The following is a 19942-nucleotide window of genomic DNA, read 5'->3' as shown; positions in this document are numbered from 1 at the left end:
AAAATTGTCAGACTATGACCATGCAATTTTCCTTTTTTAATGTGAAGAGATTGAAATCCGTTTGAAACATTTTAACACATGTGTCCAAACCTGCCCAAAAATTGCAAGGTCCTGTTAATGGTGAAAGGAGTGCTTTGCTGCCTCTTTATGAGCAGTTCTTTCCCCGGTTGTTTCCCCCCCCCCTGGCATTTTGAAGCAGCTGACTCAGGTGGACTGCACCTGTGCTCCTGCTACCAAGAGACTCTTTCTGGATCTGGATTTTGTGGGGGAGGTCTTCTTCACAGGAGAGAGGGAAAAGAAAACACGTTTAGGACAAAGCCAGCCTGGAGTTGGGGAAAGAGTCCTGCTGGAGGCAGGGACTGTTTCAGAGGGCGAGCAGAACAAGCAGGAGGCAGGATTGGCTGTGAAACTCAGTAGTCAAACCAAATCCCCAACCTCTAATCCTTGCAGAAAAGCCCAGAAAATGCCAGCCAGCAAACCTGAAGGGCTAAAAGATTCCTGGTAGCGAGAATCTGAATTTCTCCACTCTCTTAGTTGATATAAGGGAGAGGAGGGGAGGGAATAAATTATAAAAACTCACATAAATATTAACAAACTCATAGAATAATCAAGCTTAATTTTGCTGCTCCTGTTGCATGGGGAGGACATGATAGATTCCGTGGCTTTTCTGCTGCTTGCTGATTGTTTCCAAAAAATTGTCTGTGTTGCATTCTCTCAACCAGATAGGAAGAATGTCGAGAGAACTACTAGACGGAGTGATGGGCACCGCCAAAGGCTCAGAGCCATCCATTGGGCCTCGAGCTATCAGAAAAGCCTGCTTGATCTCGGTTATGCCCCAAGAACAAACTGTTCAATGTCTGCTCTTGCAACTTGAACCCAGGGCAAGATATAAGAACTGGTGAACTCCCTGGTTTAATTATCCCTCTCAGTGAGTGTCACAACAAACCATTCTTAATGCATAGTGGGGCAGGGAGGTGGGTGCTTTGAAGAGCTCTTTCGGCCACTGTTAAGGTTGCAAGCATTGTGGGTGCTCCCCTCCCCTCCACATTCTGGGTTATCATTTGGGTTGATAGGAGTTGAAGCGGAAGGAAGCGACCAGGAGCTAACCATCTCCAAATGGTGCTAACTGGACAGCAGCGACGGTGATCAGAAGCAAGCAGCCCTCGGAATGGGCCAGACGGCACGCCCACCTTCAGGCGGCAGCAGCAGCAGCCAAGAATGGGGGCCAGTTCAACTGTTGATCAGCGGAAGCCGCAAACTCCCTGCAACGGGCCCAGAGACGAAACCGCCAGCGGAACCCACCTGCCGTCTTTCGGGCTTGCCCCCACCGCCGCCGCGCCAGAGAGGAGCGCTTGCAAACGGCTGGGCTGCAGCGGGCAGCGGTGGCGGCAGAGATCTGGACGGAAGCCAAGCAGCTGCTCTCCGAAAGGGGCCAAAGGAGCGGAGCAGATCTAGCTGCTTCTGGGGGTTTATGACGGAGGCCGGTCCCCCCCCCCCCCCATGGCAGCTGGGTGTTCGGACAGTAACAAAAGCGGCTGAAATGGAGGGTTGAGACAAAAGCGGGAGGACGCCTGGCAGAAAAGCGGCGGCCAGGAGGCGTCCGCGCTGTGCTCAGAGGGAGGAGAGCCTGAGGCGGTGCTCGGGAGAGGAGCCCTCGTCCCTTCGCCCAGGAGGCTTTAAGACCGGGGAGGGGGGGGGAAACCTTCAACTTCCAGAATTCCCCCGCCAGACAATCTTCGCGCTCCCAGCCCGAGAAAGGTTGGTCTAGGCAGCCGAGGGGAGAGAACGACCGAGCGCTAGAAATTACTGCAATCCTGGTGCTTTCCGGACGCACCGGGCGACAGTCTGCTCGAAGCAGACGTCGAAGCGGGCGCCACCCGTCCAATGGATCGGGGACCCTTCTGGAGGGCAGCTCCGCCGAGCGCCGCTGATCCCGGAGGCTCCGTTACTCCGGGTCGGGGCATTTGCCGCGGAGACTTTAGAGGGTCCTCTGGGAGGAACCCGGGGCTCCGCAGGGCGACTCTCGGGGCCCCGGCCCGCCCCTCCACCTGGCACCCCAGAGCCCAGGAGAGGCGCTCGCTCCGCCGCAAAAGTGTCCTGCCTGCGAGCTGACGCCGGACCGCGCGGGGCTTCCCGACCCGGGGCGCCGCTCGGGGGCAGCCCGCCATCTCCCCCCCCCCGTTTCTGTCTTCCGGCTGCGCCTCTTTCGGCCGGGCTGGGGCGGGGGGTCCGCACTCCCGCCCTCGCCCTCGCCCCCCCCCGCAAAGCTCGCGGCGCCCCGCCTAGTTTAGTCCAGGCTGAGCCCTGCCTCCCCGCTCGCCCCCCCCCCCCCGCCCGGCTCTCCACTCCCCCGCGCGTGGCGGGCGCTCCCGGGCTGCGCACTCGGCGGGTCCACCTGCGCGGGACGGAGCGGCCTCTCCTCCGCAGGTAGTGCGCGGGCGAAGTCATGCCTGCCGGACGAGCAGGCGGGGGGTGGCCGGGGGCAGCCGGAGGAGGAGGTGGGGCGCGGGGCGCGAGGGCTGCGGGCTGCGCAGGAGGGCCGGGGCGGTACGAGAGGAGCCGCTCGGCCGGGGAGGGTTGCAGGGGGACGTGGGGGAAGCCGAGCGCCTCCCGGACTCGGGCAACGCTTCCGCCGCTCCTCTCTCGCGGTCCCGCAGCCCTGCTTCGCGGGTTAGTTGGGCCGGTCCCTCTCTCGGCTCAACACGCCTCGCAGGGTTGTTGTGTAGAGAAAATAAGGGGCCGGAGTGTTAGCTATCTTTGCCGCCTTGAATTATATACTGTATAAAAAGTCGTGATAAAATCATAATAAGACTAAAACGAGTTGCTGACATTCTGCTCTTGAACCCGAACGTCATCGATGCGTGAAAACTGGAATTAGTAGAAAACAGTCCAGCAGAAGCTACTGGGTGCTTTTGGACTGTTAACGTGTTTTCCTGCAGTTTTTTTAACCATGCTCATTACAGTATTCACCTCCTATCGAAGTTGATTAGGCTTCTGTCTAATAACATGCAAGGATTAATGGGTTAAGGTAATGGGACTAATTATTGAAAAAGAAAGCATGAACAGAGTAGAAGTTTTATTGTTGGGAAAATGTGCTAAATTATGATATGTTATTGGAAAAACCATTTAAGGTTAGTATGACACCCAATAAACTGATTTTACTTCTGGGAAAATATAGATAGGATTACACTATAAATTAATGTTAAAACTATTTCTGAAATTATCTTCAACTGAACATATAAAATAAAGTTTGTTGTTTCTTTAAAGCTCTCTTTAGAATGTGTACTTCTTCAGTAGGCACTTCTGGAAATTCATCTATAGAGGAAAGGAAATGCGAATGCCATAGAAATACATATTGTCCTATAATTTTTTGGATGCTGCCAGAAAGGAATTAAGGACTATGACAGGATTTGCTGGAAATGTAGGCAAGCTGCAGCATAGGTGAGAAAATGTCCGATGGGGCATTGCATTGAGTGATTTTTGTGATTTATTATTTTTTTTCCTGAAAAAGTGTTGGTATTCATCCTGACAGCAACAGATTGCCTGCTGCTCTAAGTTCCAAGGAATCCAGAAGGTTTTCTGTTTTTCCTTTTCTGCTAATATCCGTGGTCAAATTTCATTATCTTCCCCTCTGTTCCTTTATTTTCCCCCTCAAGGATGGGGCAGAAGGTGAGGAAACACAACACTAGTGCAGAGCTTTAGATATGATTCTGAGAATGTGTTTGGAACTGCAGGGGAACAGGGGTTGTGTGAGGAAAGGCTCCACGCAATCCCCCCCTCTTTTTATGTTGTTTTATTATGCAGTAGATTTTTTAAATGTTGTACCTGAATCACCTATGTCTGTGTTGGACAGCTATGTAAATTTGTTTAATAAAAAATAATAAAAATAGACATTCCCTCCCGTTGTGAGGAGTTTTAGATTCAGTGCTGCATGTCCCTGCAACAATTCCCAGCAACGTTTGTACTTATCCTTTGCTCAAGGCCTCTGGAGAAGCTGTTTTAATGGTTTTGCAAAGCAGAATGTTAATCTAGGTCAGGGGTGTCAAACTGCCGGCCCGCGCCCATCCCTTTGCCGGCAATGGGAAAAAGTTCCGATACGTTGTGCGACGTCACGTGATGTCGCGAGTTTGACATGTCTGATCTAGGTCATCAAGGGTCTCTCTTGGTTTGGTTACTAAATTTCTCCCAACCAGGAGTCCGTTCCATCGATTATTTATTTGATTTCTCTCGTTCTAGAACTCGATTGTCCAGATTTCAAGAAAGCCTCCCGGTGCCTTCTTGCTCATTTCCTCCGCTTTCTGAAGAACAGGGTTCAGCTCTGAAGAAAAGTTTTTCCTCCAAAGATGGTAAAAAGCAGATTTATGGAACAATCCACCAATTTCCACGGTTTGTCTAGGGACTTTAAGTTTAAAGTGGTCACTTCCTTTGAAGGGAGGAGAATGAACAGCCATGAAATGGAGAGCTGTCAGAACGGGAAACCTACCTTGTTCGAGAAGGCAAATTGCCTACAGGAGGACGTAGCGTACTGCGAGATCAAGGATGGAGGAACCGCGGAGCCCTGCTGGACGTTCGGTATCGGGAGGCACTTGTTAGTCGAGCAGGTGCTGCCGCAGAAGGAGAGCGCGTTCAATGAAGTGAGGAGGTCTGTAGAGAAAGCCAAAGAGGCAGAACAAGGAAATAGGAAGACTCGTTTGGACAGAGCTGCAGTCCAGTGTTCCCCTGGCAGCGCCTTCTCCGTTGTGTGGCCCAATAGCATTGCTGGGGAACCCAAAAGTGCTTTCAGCAAGCCAGCCAAGTGCTGGGAAGATGGAGGGGCTCCAGCTGCTTTTCGACCTCCGAAGGGTGTCAAGGAAGGAAGCCCAAATAACTTGCCGGAATGCCTCGGTGCCACTGACCTCATACCGTACAGTGGCTGCCTGGCTTCTGGGTTCCTGGTAAGTGATTCAGACGGTTTCCAGCTGCTGTCGACCAACCCCATCCGGAGCAGCCCGTTCGCTTTCTCTTCGGCCCCATGGCCAAAGGAAGCAGGCGAGCCAATGCAGGCCTCCCCTGCTTCCTCTGCCTCTTGGGCTCTGCTGCCTCCCACTCTTGCCCCTTTCAGTGTGGCAGCCCAGAACTGGTGTGCCAAGTGCAGCCTTTCCTTCCGCATGACATCAGACCTTGTGCTGCACATGCGTTCCCATCACAAAAAGGCAGAAGTCTCGACAGAATCCCAGAGGAAAAGGAGACGGGAGGAAAAACTCTCCTGTCCTGTTTGCCAGGAATATTTTCGAGAAAGGCATCATTTATCTCGGCACATGACTTCTCACAACTAGCTTGCAGCTGTAATGTAATGGCTGTAATGTAATGGATGTCTGCTTGTTGGATATGTTTGTGTGCACGTGTTGGTTGAATTCCGTTGTGGTTTCACTGCATTTAACCAGAATCTTCAAAAGGCAGTCTGTTGTAGAAGCGTTCAGAAGTAATGTAATCACAGGAGCTCCAGATAGCTCCAGTTCTGAAAATGAAACTCTGCAAATACACTTATAAGGAAATAAACAGTGAAATGTAAAGAGAAAAGTTTTGCTTTCTGAAGATCCATTTTATTCAACCTAAACTATGAAAATTTTGATAATTTATTTCTTTAGTAATTTGAAGCAGCAACTTTTTTTTAATACCGGAGCCATTGTGGAATGAAATTCTTCCCTAGGATGGAAGTAAAGGATAAAATTTCTTTTCAGTTAAGCTTGACTCCTGATGACCATCAGAGCAAATCCATATCATTTTACTGGTGTGATAAAACACTCTTCTTCAGCTGTGTCACAGAGCTGCACCAGGCAGAAACAAGGGGGGCGGGGGGGCTATCTCAATCTGGACTGAATAGGTGAGGATGGAAGTGTCACTTCCCAGTTCACACCCACAAATTGTCTGCAAGCTTTCGAAAGAGGGCGCAGTGATGAGAATAAGAGAAGCAGGAGGCATCTATTTAGGGCGTGCAATTCAGTGCAGGAGTCCAAATTAAACCACTCCCAACAGGTGTCTAATTTTTCAGCCACATCACATTGTGGATTATGGATAGCATGAGTGGCATAAAGGTCAAGATTATCTTTGAATGGGTGACAGCTTGCCTCCAAGTACCAATTTCAGACAGCAATTTTGCCCCCTCAAGTTATATTTAAGAACTGGGTTGGGTATCAATATTCTAAATATACTGTAAACATGGTTTTGTTCCATATATTTTTCCACTATCGAGATTGTAAAGTTATTTGTTCTATCAGAAGTCTGAAACAAAATTGTACAACTATTATAATAGGTATTCTATTATAATGTGCTTTTATTTGCATTTTATCTTTTGTAACTGACATCTGTTCTGAGGCATGGCAGGCAAAGAATTACTCCATTTAGTCCAAAGTCTTTTGAAGATACACCGACAATTTTGTTCATTACAAAAATAGGTATATTACACCATTTATATTGCACTATATATAAATATGTAGGGATGCGGTGGCTCAGTGGGTTAGGATGCTGAGCCTGTCGATCAGAAGGTTGGCAGTTTGGCGGGTCAAATCCCAAGTGCCGTGTAACAGAGTGAGCACCTGTTACTCGTCCCAGCTCCTGCCAACCTAGCAGTTCGAAAGCACGTAAAAATGCAAGTAGAAAAATAGGGACCACTACGGTGGGAAGGTAACAGCGTTCCGTGCATCTTTGGCATCCAGTCATGCCAGCCACATGACCACGGAGACGTCCTCTGACAAGCACTGGCTCTTCGGCTTTGAAACGGAGATTAGCACTGGCCCCTAGAGTCGGAAACGACTAGCACGCATGTGCGGGGGAACCTTTACCTTTACCTTTTATATATAAATATATATTGTACTATATATAAATATATATTGCACTAAGCATCAGGCTAGAAAGCAGAGATTAGGCTGACAGTTATGTACAAATAATGAACATGTTATTCCTAAAATGTGTAAACTTTTGTTGAAATTTGAGACAGAAAAAGAAATATATGATAAAATGGACTTAAAAGTTTGGTTACAGTATACAAATGGATCAATGGGAAAATATAAGGATTGAAATTTACATTATATTCTGGTCTTAAAGAGAATTTCTACAAAATGATGTACCATTTGTATATGACACCAAATAAATTGTCTAGAATCTATAACGGTACTTCAGATTTATGCTGGAAATGTGAATAGCCTGTAGGCCCATTTTATCATGTCTGGTGGACATGGAAACAACCCCCTCAACCCGCCCCCCCCCGAAAGGATGCAAACACATAGGCTAATTCAGAAGATTTTAAAAGTACAGTTGAAACCAGAGACTTTTATTTTTGGAACTAATGGATACACAGCTAGAAAAAAAAGAGTGCCAACGGCAGTGAGATTATTATATGCTCAAAAGTGGACAGTTTCAGCACTATCCCTTAAGGAAGGAACAGTCAGTGAAGACAACAGGACTTTCAGAGATGGCTAAATTGACTTCCTGGTTCAGAGAAAAGACCACATCTGCATTTATGGCTGATTGGACACCCGATGGAGGTTTTGCATGACACAGGAAAAAATGCACCTGTGATTGGTGACTTTGAGGATTAGGAAAAAAAAGATAAAGTTAGTTTTTTTTACAACTAGAGATAACTATGTAACCATATTTGTATTTGCTGCAAAGAGAATCAGAAGCTGCCTCTTTCTATTCCTTTTTCTTTTTTCCTGCACATTTGTCTTTTCTTTCTTTTTATTCCATATTAGTTTTTGTTACTTTGTATCTTTTCTTTAAAACTTAAAAAAATATATATTCTAGGGATTGGGGATTTCTGAAATACAGTCTGGAATTAGGAGGATGGATTAATACTTCTTGCTTTCCTCTTTCACCTTCTATATTTTAACTATTTTAGAAGACCTAGAATGATGTGATGTCTGGCATGAATTTACAAGGCCAAAATTCAGTCTCAAGGGAAGGGAACTGGATGCCCTTTTGCCTTCAGGCAAACTCCTGGTTTGATCTGCTAATCTAACTCAGACTATGGAGGTGGGAAACAAGAATCTCTTTGGCTTGGATGAGGGATTTCTCAATGGGAACCGCCACGTGAGGATCCACTCCGACACCCTCCCAAGAGTCCTCAGCAGAAATGGTGGATCTAGAAGTTGGGATGGTGACATAGAGGCCAGTCCCATCCACATGAAACGTCTGAGGAAGGAGGCAACCCCCACTGGTCCTTTGTCCGATGATCAAGGCTCTGCCCAGCCTCTTCATGATGGACACAAATTGTTCAGCAGTCCCAGCAGTCGCAGAGCTGGTGAGAATGACCACGCTCTTCCCAGAGCCGTACCTCTGACCTTGAAGAGACAGGAGAAGATGCAGAAAATCACAACAGTCTCACTAGACAGTAAATTTGATCAGAACCCGTATTAAAATTAATATCCCTCTATGACTTTGTAGAATGAGAATAAATACTGTAATTGATGTTATGCATACCGCACAGTGTGTGTGTGTGTTTGTGTGTGTGTGAGTTCTCAAGTTAGAACCATTTGTTTAGTGACTGTTCAAAGTTACAATGTCACTGAAAAAAGTGACAACCGTTCTTCTCCTTTACGACTATCACAGCATCCCCATGATGATATAATCAAAATTTGGTCACTTGGCAACCAGAGTGCATCTGGGATAGGCGTCACGTGATCCTGGGGTTGTGCGATCCCCATTTGCTACTTTTCCAGCTGTCTTCTGACAAGTGAAGTGGAGCCAGATTCGCTTAACGACCACATGATTCACTTAACTGCAATTCATCTGACACCCGGCCACTATGTGTCGGACTGTCTCTGAGGCTTCTCTCCATAGTCTGCACCTTGGGCCCTGCCTCACATGGCGGGTGCCGCTTCTAGGGCAGAGGTCCCCAACCTTTTGTGCATCAGGGACCGGTTCCGTGGAGAAAGGTTTTTCCATGGACCGGAGAGTGTGTGGTTTTGTGTGCTGCCTGCATCCTGCAGATGGGGCTTTGCTTGTTTGTGTGGACCGGTTGCTGGCATGCTGCGGACCAGTACCGGTCCACAGACGAGGGGTTGGGGACCCCTATTCTAGGGATCTGGTGCTTAGATGTGGCTAAGCTGGCTTTGTGTCTCTGTGCCCCTCAGTGATTTTGCTCTGGGGTTATGCCAGCCCATGACCCATGTCTGCAATAGTTTAATAGATTGAAATGCTACCTTTAGCTACAATGTGCAGTAAGTAAAGAGAAATAGTGACATTCACAACTTTAAATGTTGTTACCTAAAAGTTGGGAAAGAGTCCAAAGGTCACTGGGAGTATTATTGGGTCTGTTGTAGACTTTGTCCAGTAGAACTGGATGTCCTTCATCGAAGAAGTAAGAGCACAGAGTTGCCACAGAGGAGACGGGCCCCGCTCCGGTGTTGTACCTGGTTAGGCGTGAAAGACATTTTGGGAAGTAGGCACTGATGAGGAAACCTGACGTTAGGCAACCCTACCTTACCACAACTTCTAGTCTCTGATCCCCCCGAAGCAGTCTGAAAATGATCCACAATTATATCTTGAAATGCTCAGAAGAAAGAGCAAAACCATCCTGACTGCCCTAAGTGGCAGCCATAACAATCCCTAACAGACAGAAAATTTCTAACTATGATTCCATATTTATTTTTTTTATTTATTTATTTTAATTCCATTTATATCCCGCCCTTCTCCGAAGACTCAGGGCGGCTTACAAGCTTAGCAGTAGCCTTCATTCTATGTATATGCCTGCTTGTTAGGGCTTTCACACACACCCCAAGCGGCATTATTACAAAGTCAGCTTAATTGCCCCCAACAATCTGGGTCCTCATTTTACCTACCTGGGAAGGATGGAAGGCTGAGTCAACCTTGAGCCTGGTGGGACTCGAACCTGCACTAATTGCAGGCAGCTGGTGTTACTTAAGGAGGCATTAGCCCACTGATCCACCAAGGCTCCATATAACAGTCATATGAATTTTTCGAGCCCGGATCTCATAACCCAACTCCAGTTAAAAGAGAAAATAGCTGTTTGCATCACACTTCCCCGTTCCTGTTCTTCTGTTTTGTCTGATTCTTTTTTAAATGCCTGTTTATGTATGTAAAAAATTCATCAAGCCACAGATACACTAGAAAGATTTAGAAATCTGTAACGCAGGACAAAGCAAGACTTTTTGATCTATCTAGAAGCTCTGCAGAACCACATCACTTAATAAAAAGTAATTAGTTTTATTATTCAAATATTGCTTTTGGAGAAATAAATTGTCAGATTTTAGCTGAAGCCATGGGAGCCCAAAGGGTCCCTAGTGGTTCTGAACTGCTGCAACGTCCTTACGAGAAAATATCAAGACCTTCTGATAAGGCAGGCTGAGGCTGCAGCGCTTTTCATGGGCCCAGAAAGAAGGCATCGAAGGAGACGTGGCTCCCGCCATTCAACCTGCTTTATATTGATAAAAAGGCTTTCTAGAAACCAGCTGTAACATCAGATATCCTGATTGTGCAGGGTTTGTGCTTTGTGAAGGGCCGCAACTGCACCGAGGAAAACATTGCTGCATCTTCCCACTGATTTATTTTAAATTCAAGAGATTGGAGGTTCTGTACCTCGATCACACGTATTTTTGGATAGACCCCAAGAGGTCAAATTTGGGGTGTATTGATATTATGACCTCCATCCCAATACCCAACCTCCATCCATGCATTTATCTCAAAGGGTAGATTCCTCTTGCAAGGAATACACAGCTCATAATCTGGTCAGTGATGGCCTCTCAGCATAGACTGCAATTATGTTGGGCCCAGGAATTTGACAAGTACCTTTGCAGCAAAGCATATATTTCAAAAGTTTTATCTTCATTGCTTATTCTGCTTAGGGAGGATGGTTTACCTCATGTCAAGGATTAGTGCTTCCGTGTGGACCACCTTCTTCCAGACATTTTCCACCATCAGCTCAGAGAACCGAGGCCAAAGGTCACTGTCCCAAAACGTATCAAATCTGAGGTAACCAATGTTATTCTCGAACACTTTGGTTTGGAAAGAAAACTTAATGCGGTCTTCTAACATTTCTGGGGAAAGAATCTGAAATTTTTTTAAAAAAATAAGTAATTTTCAAGAATACATGAGAAATATGAGAATCCACCTTGCATTACAATCACATCTTGCAAACAGAGAGTTTGGGTGATCTGGACTGAAATCTTCACTCATATTAGTTAACATTCCTTAGTCAACATTACAGCACTATGACAAGAATGAATGAATGAATGAATGAATGAACAAATAAATGGAAATCACTCAAACTAAAGTTTATCTATTTAATGTCTTTTCTAATCTGTATTTTAATGAAATGGTTTTCAGTAACTAATCATGCTGGGCCTTCTGGGACAAGTTGGTTAAAATTATTTTGTAATTTTTAAAATATTTACAGTAAGAATTTTGTTTTTAATGGAATACTGATTAAAAACAAAAATAAAATGTAATACTATACAAATCTGTTACACTGTGCACCTGTAATTTCATTTTATAACTCAGTTAAGCATTAGCATAACACAAATAAAGCTGCAAGTTGAAAGATAAGATTTGAACTGTGAGACAAAATATTAATAACACAATGAGAGTCTTAGGAGAAAACTACAGAGTATGATTACCCCTGCTCAGGATCTAGAAGATTATACTCGTACACTCGATATTGTAAGTGAATAAGTGTGAGGAAAAAATAAAAAAAGATGCATTATTGTCAATACTATAACTGGAGTAAAAGTGAGACTAAAATTCATGGAGTGAAATAGTTATTTATAAATACAATTATGATATTAAAATCTATAAATCACTATGATACTTACCTGATTAACTTAGCTTCCAAATGCCTGACCTAGTTTTCATTTTGCTAAACATATGAAAGACATAAAAACAAAAAAGCTACACAGGGAAAGCAATAATAAAATAATGTAACCAAACACAGTAAACTAATATTAACTGAGATGTTACAGTGGAAACTTAGGAGGTGTTACTTGAACAAATCCAGTTCTTAAGGCAAATTCAAAGGGATTTATCCCATCCATATAAATAAGAACTCTATTCACACAGGTTTTATGTTAGTGGCTAATGAAACAAGTTAACGGGCACTTACTTGCGTGGGCATGATCCCTGGAATATGGTTGCGTGGTTCCTCAGGAATATGGGTTATTTTCAAGTGTTTATCTCCAGAAAGAGCTTTTAGGTCAGCTGCAATTTTTTCAGCAAGTTTCATTTCACAATTGATCTTCCGGTATGTGTCTTTTTTGGCATCTTCAGAAAGTTTGTCTGCCACTGTAGCCCCAACATCAGCAAAAGCGTAGTTGTCAGCCACCAGTTTGCCCACCCTCTGCAAAATGCTGGGGAGGTTGGAGCGCAAAGCAATGATGTTCAGGGCGGAAGTCATGGCTTCTGAAGCCTGATTGGTGACATGTGGCTGTACGCCAGAGAGGCTCCACACTTTGCCCGTGATGGGGCTCAGCACCACTTTGCTGGGGATGGAAGCGTATAAGGGGCTGTTGCCCAAATGGTAAACATTTGCAGATAGCGAGCCTCCCAATGTGGGCTCCCCAATGACTGTGGCTCGACTGAGATCCTTCAGAGAGCGAGCGAAGGCTTCAGCTGCTGATCCACTCACATGGCTAACTAAGATGTATATATCCTTCGCTGAGCCATATCGTTTGCCAGAGAGATGTGGCAAGGTCCACACTTCCGTGCTTTGAGTGGTGCTGCGGTCAAAGAGTGTGTAAAGGTGCTGCTGGGGCTCACTGTCAAAGAAATAGGAACAAAAGATGGGCACTGCAGTGGAATAACTGCCTGTGTTGTAGCGCATGTCAACAATCATAGCATCTGTGGTCACAAGCTTGTCCCAAATATGCAACAGTTGGGGTCCAATGGCCTTCACCGTCTCTGCTTCAGCCATCAAGTCAAAGCGCAAATACCCTACGTTGCCAGGCAAAATGTCTACCTTGAACAGATCCTCAATTATGTAGCGGATCTCCTCAGGGGTCAGAGTCTTATTGGGAAGCTGTTCTTGTAAGAAAGATTCCACATGGTTGTAAGATATATGCAACTGGTGATCCCCAGAAGCTTCTTGAAGGTCATTGGTCAACTGCAAGGCAAGCATTTCAAAATCCACTGCTGTGCGATAGCCTCCTTGAGCCAGCTTGGAGTTTAATATGCCTCTTGCCCGCGTGGCCACCTCTGGTATGGCGTAATGAGCTTCAAGCAACAGCCCAAGCTCCACAATCAGAGCTCCCATCTCTCTGTGGAATGCCAACACTTCTCGGGCTTTCTCCAGAGCTTCATCGGCCAGCACGATGGCATCAGGCACCACTTCGCCATCCAGCCAATATTCACCATGGTGATCAATGAAGGTGACAAATGGCACATTGATAAAGAGGCTGCAGCCGTCCTCTTCTTTTAACCTGAGTATGCAGAAGGGGTGCGAGTGGGCCAGGCTGCCGGCAGTAATTTCACCAATCAGAGTAGCCCGGCCCAGGGATTGCATCAGGTAGGCAAACTCCTCTGCCGTTGTAGCTGTGAGATAGCTGGTGAGTAAATAGATGCCACGCTGGGTCCCATAGGGCTTGCCTAGCAATTCAACTCTACTGTTGTAAATGTGGGTCTGGTTTGTGAGTCTGTTATAGGTGGTAAACAAATGCACAGGACCAGCAGAGGGATTTTGGAAGTAAGATAATAGTACTGGTACAGCATCTGAAAATGGACCACCGTGGTTGTAGCGCAGGTCAATGATCAAATAATCTGTTGCCTGCAAAGGTTCCCAGACTTGACTGATGATGTAGGGCTCCAGCTTGATCAGCACTCCAGCATCGGGAAATTGATCAAAACGCAGGTAACCTACATTTTCAGATAGCACCGACACTTGAAAAACAGCAGCCAGGATTTGTTTGAGTTGTTCGCCATCCGGCAGCTCTGTGTTCATGTCCATGGGCTCTTCAGCTTCCATAACTGTAGCTTCACCAGTTGTGGTAGTCCACAAGAAAAGTCGTGGGTCTTTGGATATGCTTTGCAATTCTGTATTTAGTTTGAAAGCGAGATCTGTTTCTGACAGGATGGCTGAATAATCAAATGCAGAGAGTTGCTGAAGTAAAGCTGGAACCTGTTCAACTATTGAGTAATTGTTCTGCAAGATGTGCATCAAGTGACTGATGCTGTCAGGAATCGCTTTGCGAAAGGACAGAATCGCCAGAGCATCACCCAGGGCTCGCTCCGCTGGAACGGCGATGCTTGGCATCACCCCACTTAGTTCCCAGCTCTGGCCACCGCCACTTAAGGGGCTCACGGAACATGACACAGGAACAGTCATGTAGAACTGGGAAGCCCCAATCTGCAATTTCCGGAGGTCCAAGGAGCCTCCTGCTGTCCTTTCACCCACTATGATGGCTCTGTGCATTTGCTGGAGGATATAAGCCACATCTTCGGCCACCCCAGAGGTATGTTTACTGGTCAGCAAAATGATTTCCTTGTTCTTACCGTATCTCATGCCCAGCACTTTCGGAAAGGTCCAGATTTCCACAGTGCTATTAGAAGGCCGGTTGTAGACAGTGTCCACGTGCAGCAGTTTGTCCTCATCATACAAATAGGAGATAACAAATGGAAGGCCCGATATCTTCCCTCCAGTGGTGTAACGCAGATCTAAGACCAGAGCTGATGTCTCCATCAAGGGCTTCCACATCTTTTCTACCAGGAAAGCACCAATTTGCTGCACAATGTTCTCCCCGATGATGTAATCTATTCTTAAGTAGCCTACATTGTCACCCAGCACTTCAGATTTGACTGTGTGCTGGATAACCTCTAAAAGTGCTTCTAATGGTAGAGAAGCATCCACTTCTTTCTCAGGGACTGAAGCAGCCAAAGCCTCGTAAGATACTACCAGCCGTGGATCATTCAAAGTTCCTTGAAGTCCAGCTGTCAGAGCTGTTGCCAAGATTTTAGGATCTGAGATATCCAAAGTCTCCCCACTCTTGATGGCTTGTTCAATGGCTTCCTGCATCCCCACCAGATTTTCTGGAAAACAATAATTATCCAACAGAATCTTGGCCATATCCAGTACAAGGATGGAATGTGAGACACTCTCAACATGGATGCTACCAAATATAAGTGCCATTCCAAACAATACATTTCTTCTTATTATTTTCATGCTGTTAGAAAAGTGCAGATGAATTCAAAATGATTTACAGACTGTGAGAAATGCAGGTTCTTCCTACTTGGTCTCAGAAGTGAATATTAAATCAGAGAGACAGAATATGCATTTTAGCTGACACTAATCTTTAAATCTAGTTCTAAGTCTTTAATCTTATTAAATTGGAGGACATGTATCAGGGTGCAGCTTTGTTCTGTAGTACAGCAATCACCTTATGAAACCACTGCAACAGCCTTCTGTAAAGAAATTGTGATTTGGCCACTTATTATGTTTTCATAATGCTGCAGTTCACTAATTTCTGAATCAGATGTTGTCTACTAGAATCTGGATCAGACTGTACTTGATTTTAAATAACTCGAGTAACTGGATACAGTAAACAAAAAATAAATACAATTAGGTTGTTGGAACGTTTCAGTAAGCTGTTGAAATCTGACTTCTATATTAAAATGAATGTGTTGTTAGCAGTTTAAAATAATTAACAATGTTTATGTTCCACTGACATAAAAGAGCCCTTGTAGTGCCTTGTTTAGTAATGCTGGTAGCCGCAACAACAAAAAGAATGTTCAGACCGATATTGTCTAAAATGAAAACATTCTGTATAGGACATTCATCTTTGTCACTGAAATTCTCTTCATTTGTGACAATTGTAAACCATCTTAACACATCTTTATAAGAGTGGAGGTTCGTTCTGTGAGTTTATGAGTTGGTTTTCAAATGTTTCATTACCAGACTAGGTAACATCTTCAGCAGAATTTAGGGAATGTCAGTATGGGTTTTCTTCTGCTTATAAGGGGTTATAAATATAAGAAAAAAGGTTCTTGTATTAAAATGTGAAGATGGCTCTGTGTGTAGAACAAGACAGGAAATGTTAGAAATAATTGGAAAATTCTATTCAGAGCTATACAAAGATCAAAATTACTCAAAAGAGGAAATGCCAGATATCCTAGTGGATATCAAGTGCCATAAAATCAGTGAAAAATGAAAAATCTTCAGTGTTACGTTTGAAATGCTGAAAGCTGGTGGTCACACTTTACACAAGATACTGGCAAAACTATACTCAAGATGCCTCAGAGAAGAAAAAATATCCAAATGCTTGGGAAAATGCTGAAGTGATTCTAATATACAAGAAAGAGGCCCAAGATGATTTAAAGAATTATTGCCCAATAAGACTTCTTTTAGTCATGTACAAGGTTTTCATCAAGATAATAGCAAAAAGAATATTGAGAACATTAAATGATGTATTGCCATAGGAGTGGGCAGGGATCAGAAGTGGCTGCAGCACAATAGATCACATACAGGTTAGTCAGCAACTCATTGAAAGGCACAAGTACAACATGTCTCTGTGCATGGCTTTCATTGGCTATAAAAAGCATTTGATTCAGTATTCCAGCAAGCAATATATTAATGCATTGCTCAGCCAGGGCATGGACACTGGTTACATAAACCTATTAAAATCAATATATGAAAAAAATTGGTGACAATTTGCCTTAATGACCTTAAAGTGGAAATCAACATAGAACGAGGTGTACAAGAAGGTGATACAATATCACCTATCCTTTTCTCAGCCTGCCTTGAGTATTTTGCAAACTAGACCGGGCAAAATATTGGAATAAAAATCAATGGCACCTATTTAAATCACAAGATTTGCAGATGATGTCGTTCTCTTCTCACAAGACCCAGAAGAGTTACAAAGACACATACCAAAGCTGCACAAAGCAGAAGAAACTTTGGCTTAAAAATAAACCTGAAAAAGAGCCAGGTTATGTTTCATAAATTCACCAAAGAAAGAAAAAAAATATATCTGGAGAAAAACTAGATGTAGTAGACCACTACATACACCTTAGCCCACGGATCTCAGTGGAAGATGATAGAATAAAGGAAATTGAATGGTGTGTTAAATGTGGTTGGCAGGCATTCGGCAAGCTAAGTGTAATTTTCAAGAACAACCTCCCCCCATGCCTGAAAAGTTTTTGATCAACGAATGCTGCCTGCTCTAACATATGCCAATGAACCATGGACGTGACCCTCACAAGCGGTACAAAAGTTACAGGTGGCGCAAAGAGCCATGGAAAGATACATGCTCGGCATTACAAGACAAGACAGAAAGATGGACGAGAGAACAAACTAAAGTATACAATGCCATCCAAGAGAGTAAAAGAACTGAAATGGTGGCATAGGAAGAAGAACCGAGGGCAGGTGGACCAAGGTGGTTCTGGAACGGAACCCAGTTGATCAAAAGCCTCCACGAAAGAGACCTAAAACAAGATGGAGCGATGACAGCAGCGAAACATGGTGGGCCCAACTGGCAAAAGGAAGCTCAGGACCATATTGGTTGGAAACATGCAGAAGAGGCCTTCATCCTGCAAAGGATAGACAATGGTGATGATAATGATAAAGTAGCAGAGCCTTGGTGGAGCAGTGGGCTAATGCCTCCTTAAGTAACACCAGCTGCCTGCAATTAGTGCAGGTTCGAGTCCCACCAGGCTCAAGGTTGACTCAGCCTTCCATCCTTCCGAGGTAGGTAAAATGAGGACCCAGATTGTTGGGGGCAATAAGCTTACTTTGTAATAATGCCGCTGGGGGGGGGACGAAAGCCCTGATAAGCAGGCATATACATAGAATGAAGGCTATTGCTAAGCACATTGATTTGTGCTTCTTAGATTGTAAGCTGCCCTGAGTCTTCGGAGAAGGACGGGATATAAATGGGACTAAAAAAAAAAGGAAAAACAACAACACCGACACACCCTAAACTCCGCTGAAGATGTTGCTCAGCCTGGTAACAAAACGATCGGAAGGACAAGCTCAGAAAACAAACCTCCACCTTCATCCTCCACCTGAGCTAAAGATATTCTCCGCTATCACAAAAATCTTTATAATTTCTTTCCATGTCTTATTATAGTTATTTTGAAATAACATACAATTTGTATTTGTCATAAAGATACCCAGATATTTTACTTTCAATCTTAAAACCCAGTTTATCCATCGATTCTGTTTGGTCTTCTGTTTTCTTTTTTTTTTAGAAGCCAATAAACAAACAAATAAATGAAAAGTTTGGTGAGATAAATGTCAGAAGAGCAGAGCTCAGGGCTTTGGTGATAAAAAAAACCCGTCCTGCTCTAAAGGCACAGAAGCCCTCACGGTGCTTAATCCTGGGGCGAAGAAAGACTCTGGGTGGGGCCTCTTCTTGGCCCAAGTGGTTTGCAATGGACCAGCCCTTCTTCACCTGCGCTTGTTCCGGGGACGTCATTCCCTCTCAGGCCAAAGCAGCACTAAAAAAAGACTAAGAAATAGCATTTTATGATTTAGCTGAAACCTCTTGTTATTCTCACTGCTCCTGGCTGTACTCTGCACTATCCCCAGAATGCTGCTAAATGCTGAGGTGACTTTGATCTTCGTAACTGTAATCAGTTAGGATTTACTTGTAATACCACCCCTGAACATATGGCTGCTGTTTCAAGAGAAATAGATCTTGACAGAATGAAACCATTGGAATTATTTCATTTGTCTTGGACTCTTTTCCTAGTGATAGAAAGAGGTAGAAAGAAGGAATCACAACCATTCTGGCTGGAGGGCCGTAGGTGGGTGTGGGAACGTGATTTGCTTTTAGGGAGATGTAACAGCACGAGAAGTCCTTTGCCTGTAACGCAAGAGAAAGAAATCCTAATTGACTCATCCCTCCATCTGCTGATTTCATGGCCCCAGTTAATCATGAAACGCTTACCCTAAGTACGGGAGCCAGTGGGAGCCCGCCTGAGCGGTTCCACCTAGGGAAAAAAGCAGCCCTGCCTCCTGGGGCTGCTGAATTGAGTCGGTGGGCACCACTGGGAGTTGGTGAAGGGAAAGCAAAATCCCCTTGCCTCGGGTTAGAGATGAGGATTGGGCAGAAAGTGTGCGGAGGGAAGGGCAATTGCGTTTCGAAAAATAAACAACCCCTGATCCATGCCTGCCCTTTGTGGAGGAACGCAGTTTCTGTGAGATGGTTTCACGAGGTCGATGGATCGTTAAGGTGCTTCCAAGTGAAAAGGCATCACACAGAGATGCAATCATATGAAGTTTATTCAATGATAGATTAAAGAGAAAGAATTACTTGGCATGAAGGCATTCATGCCTGCATGTGAGAGAGAACAAAAGAAAAGAAAGCAAGCTAGCGTAGCATAACTGGAACAGAACAAGAACTAGAAGCTAGGAGAAAGAGCAGCCCCTCGTGCAGAGGTATTTATGGGGGGTCTTGGTCCCTCCCTGACCATAAAACTCTCTCGCCAATGGGGCTGTAGGGGTCTGAGACCCTCGGCTCATCAGTGGAAGCAAAGAAGCCTCTTTGCCTCCATCTGATGACCCTTTTGGGTAACTGCCATGGCTGGCACTAAACATCTAACAGTTTCCCCTTTGGGGAATCCTGGGGGTCTTTTGTGGATCCCATTGTGAAGAAATTCCCGAGCGAGAAGGGGCCTCCTCTTCTCTTCGTGGCTCCTCCGGCCCCACCAGGATTCCGCTGGGTTGCTCAGCCTCCTGCCGAACATACGCCTTTCCTTGTCACTGAAGAACTGTATTCATTTTTTTATTTTACTTTTTTATAATTACCAACATATATTTGTATGTGTGTGTATATGTGGGTGTGTCTATCTAGTTATTTATGGACATAATAAAGATTGATTGATTGAGGAGTGCTGATTTTTAAATACAAATTTTCCATGATTATTCTCAACTATTTTAAGAGTAAGTTTAAAATTTACTTCTAAAATAAAAAATAGGTTGACTAATCGATCCTTTTTTCAGAATAAGAAGTGACGATTCAGG

General features: G+C 44.7%; 2 protein-coding genes across 2 annotated transcripts; one reads left to right on the top strand and one right to left on the bottom strand.

Moving 5' to 3' along the window:
* Positions 1-4343: 4343 nt before the first annotated feature.
* Positions 4344-5315, top strand: ZNF488 (zinc finger protein 488; the record flags this gene model as incomplete). Its single annotated transcript, XM_083362831.1, has 1 exon — positions 4344-5315. One exon carries the CDS (start codon positions 4344-4346, stop codon positions 5313-5315), a length of 972 nt encoding a protein of 323 aa, XP_083218957.1.
* A 2677-nt stretch (positions 5316-7992) lies between these two features.
* Positions 7993-15109, bottom strand: RBP3 (retinol binding protein 3; the record flags this gene model as incomplete). Its single annotated transcript, XM_083361313.1, has 4 exons — positions 7993-8318; positions 9244-9389; positions 10856-11046; positions 12095-15109. The coding sequence occupies 4 exons, from the start codon at positions 15107-15109 to the stop codon at positions 7993-7995; spliced, it is 3678 nt and encodes a 1225-aa protein (XP_083217439.1).
* Between the last annotated feature and the right edge of the window lie 4833 nt (positions 15110-19942).

The sequence above is a fragment of the Vipera ursinii genome (assembly GCF_947247035.1).
Source record: "Vipera ursinii genome assembly, chromosome: 4".
Classification (NCBI taxonomy): domain Eukaryota; kingdom Metazoa; phylum Chordata; class Lepidosauria; order Squamata; family Viperidae; genus Vipera; species Vipera ursinii.
Note: the sequence above shows the minus strand (reverse complement) of the source record. Positions and strands in the feature narration are given on the sequence as shown.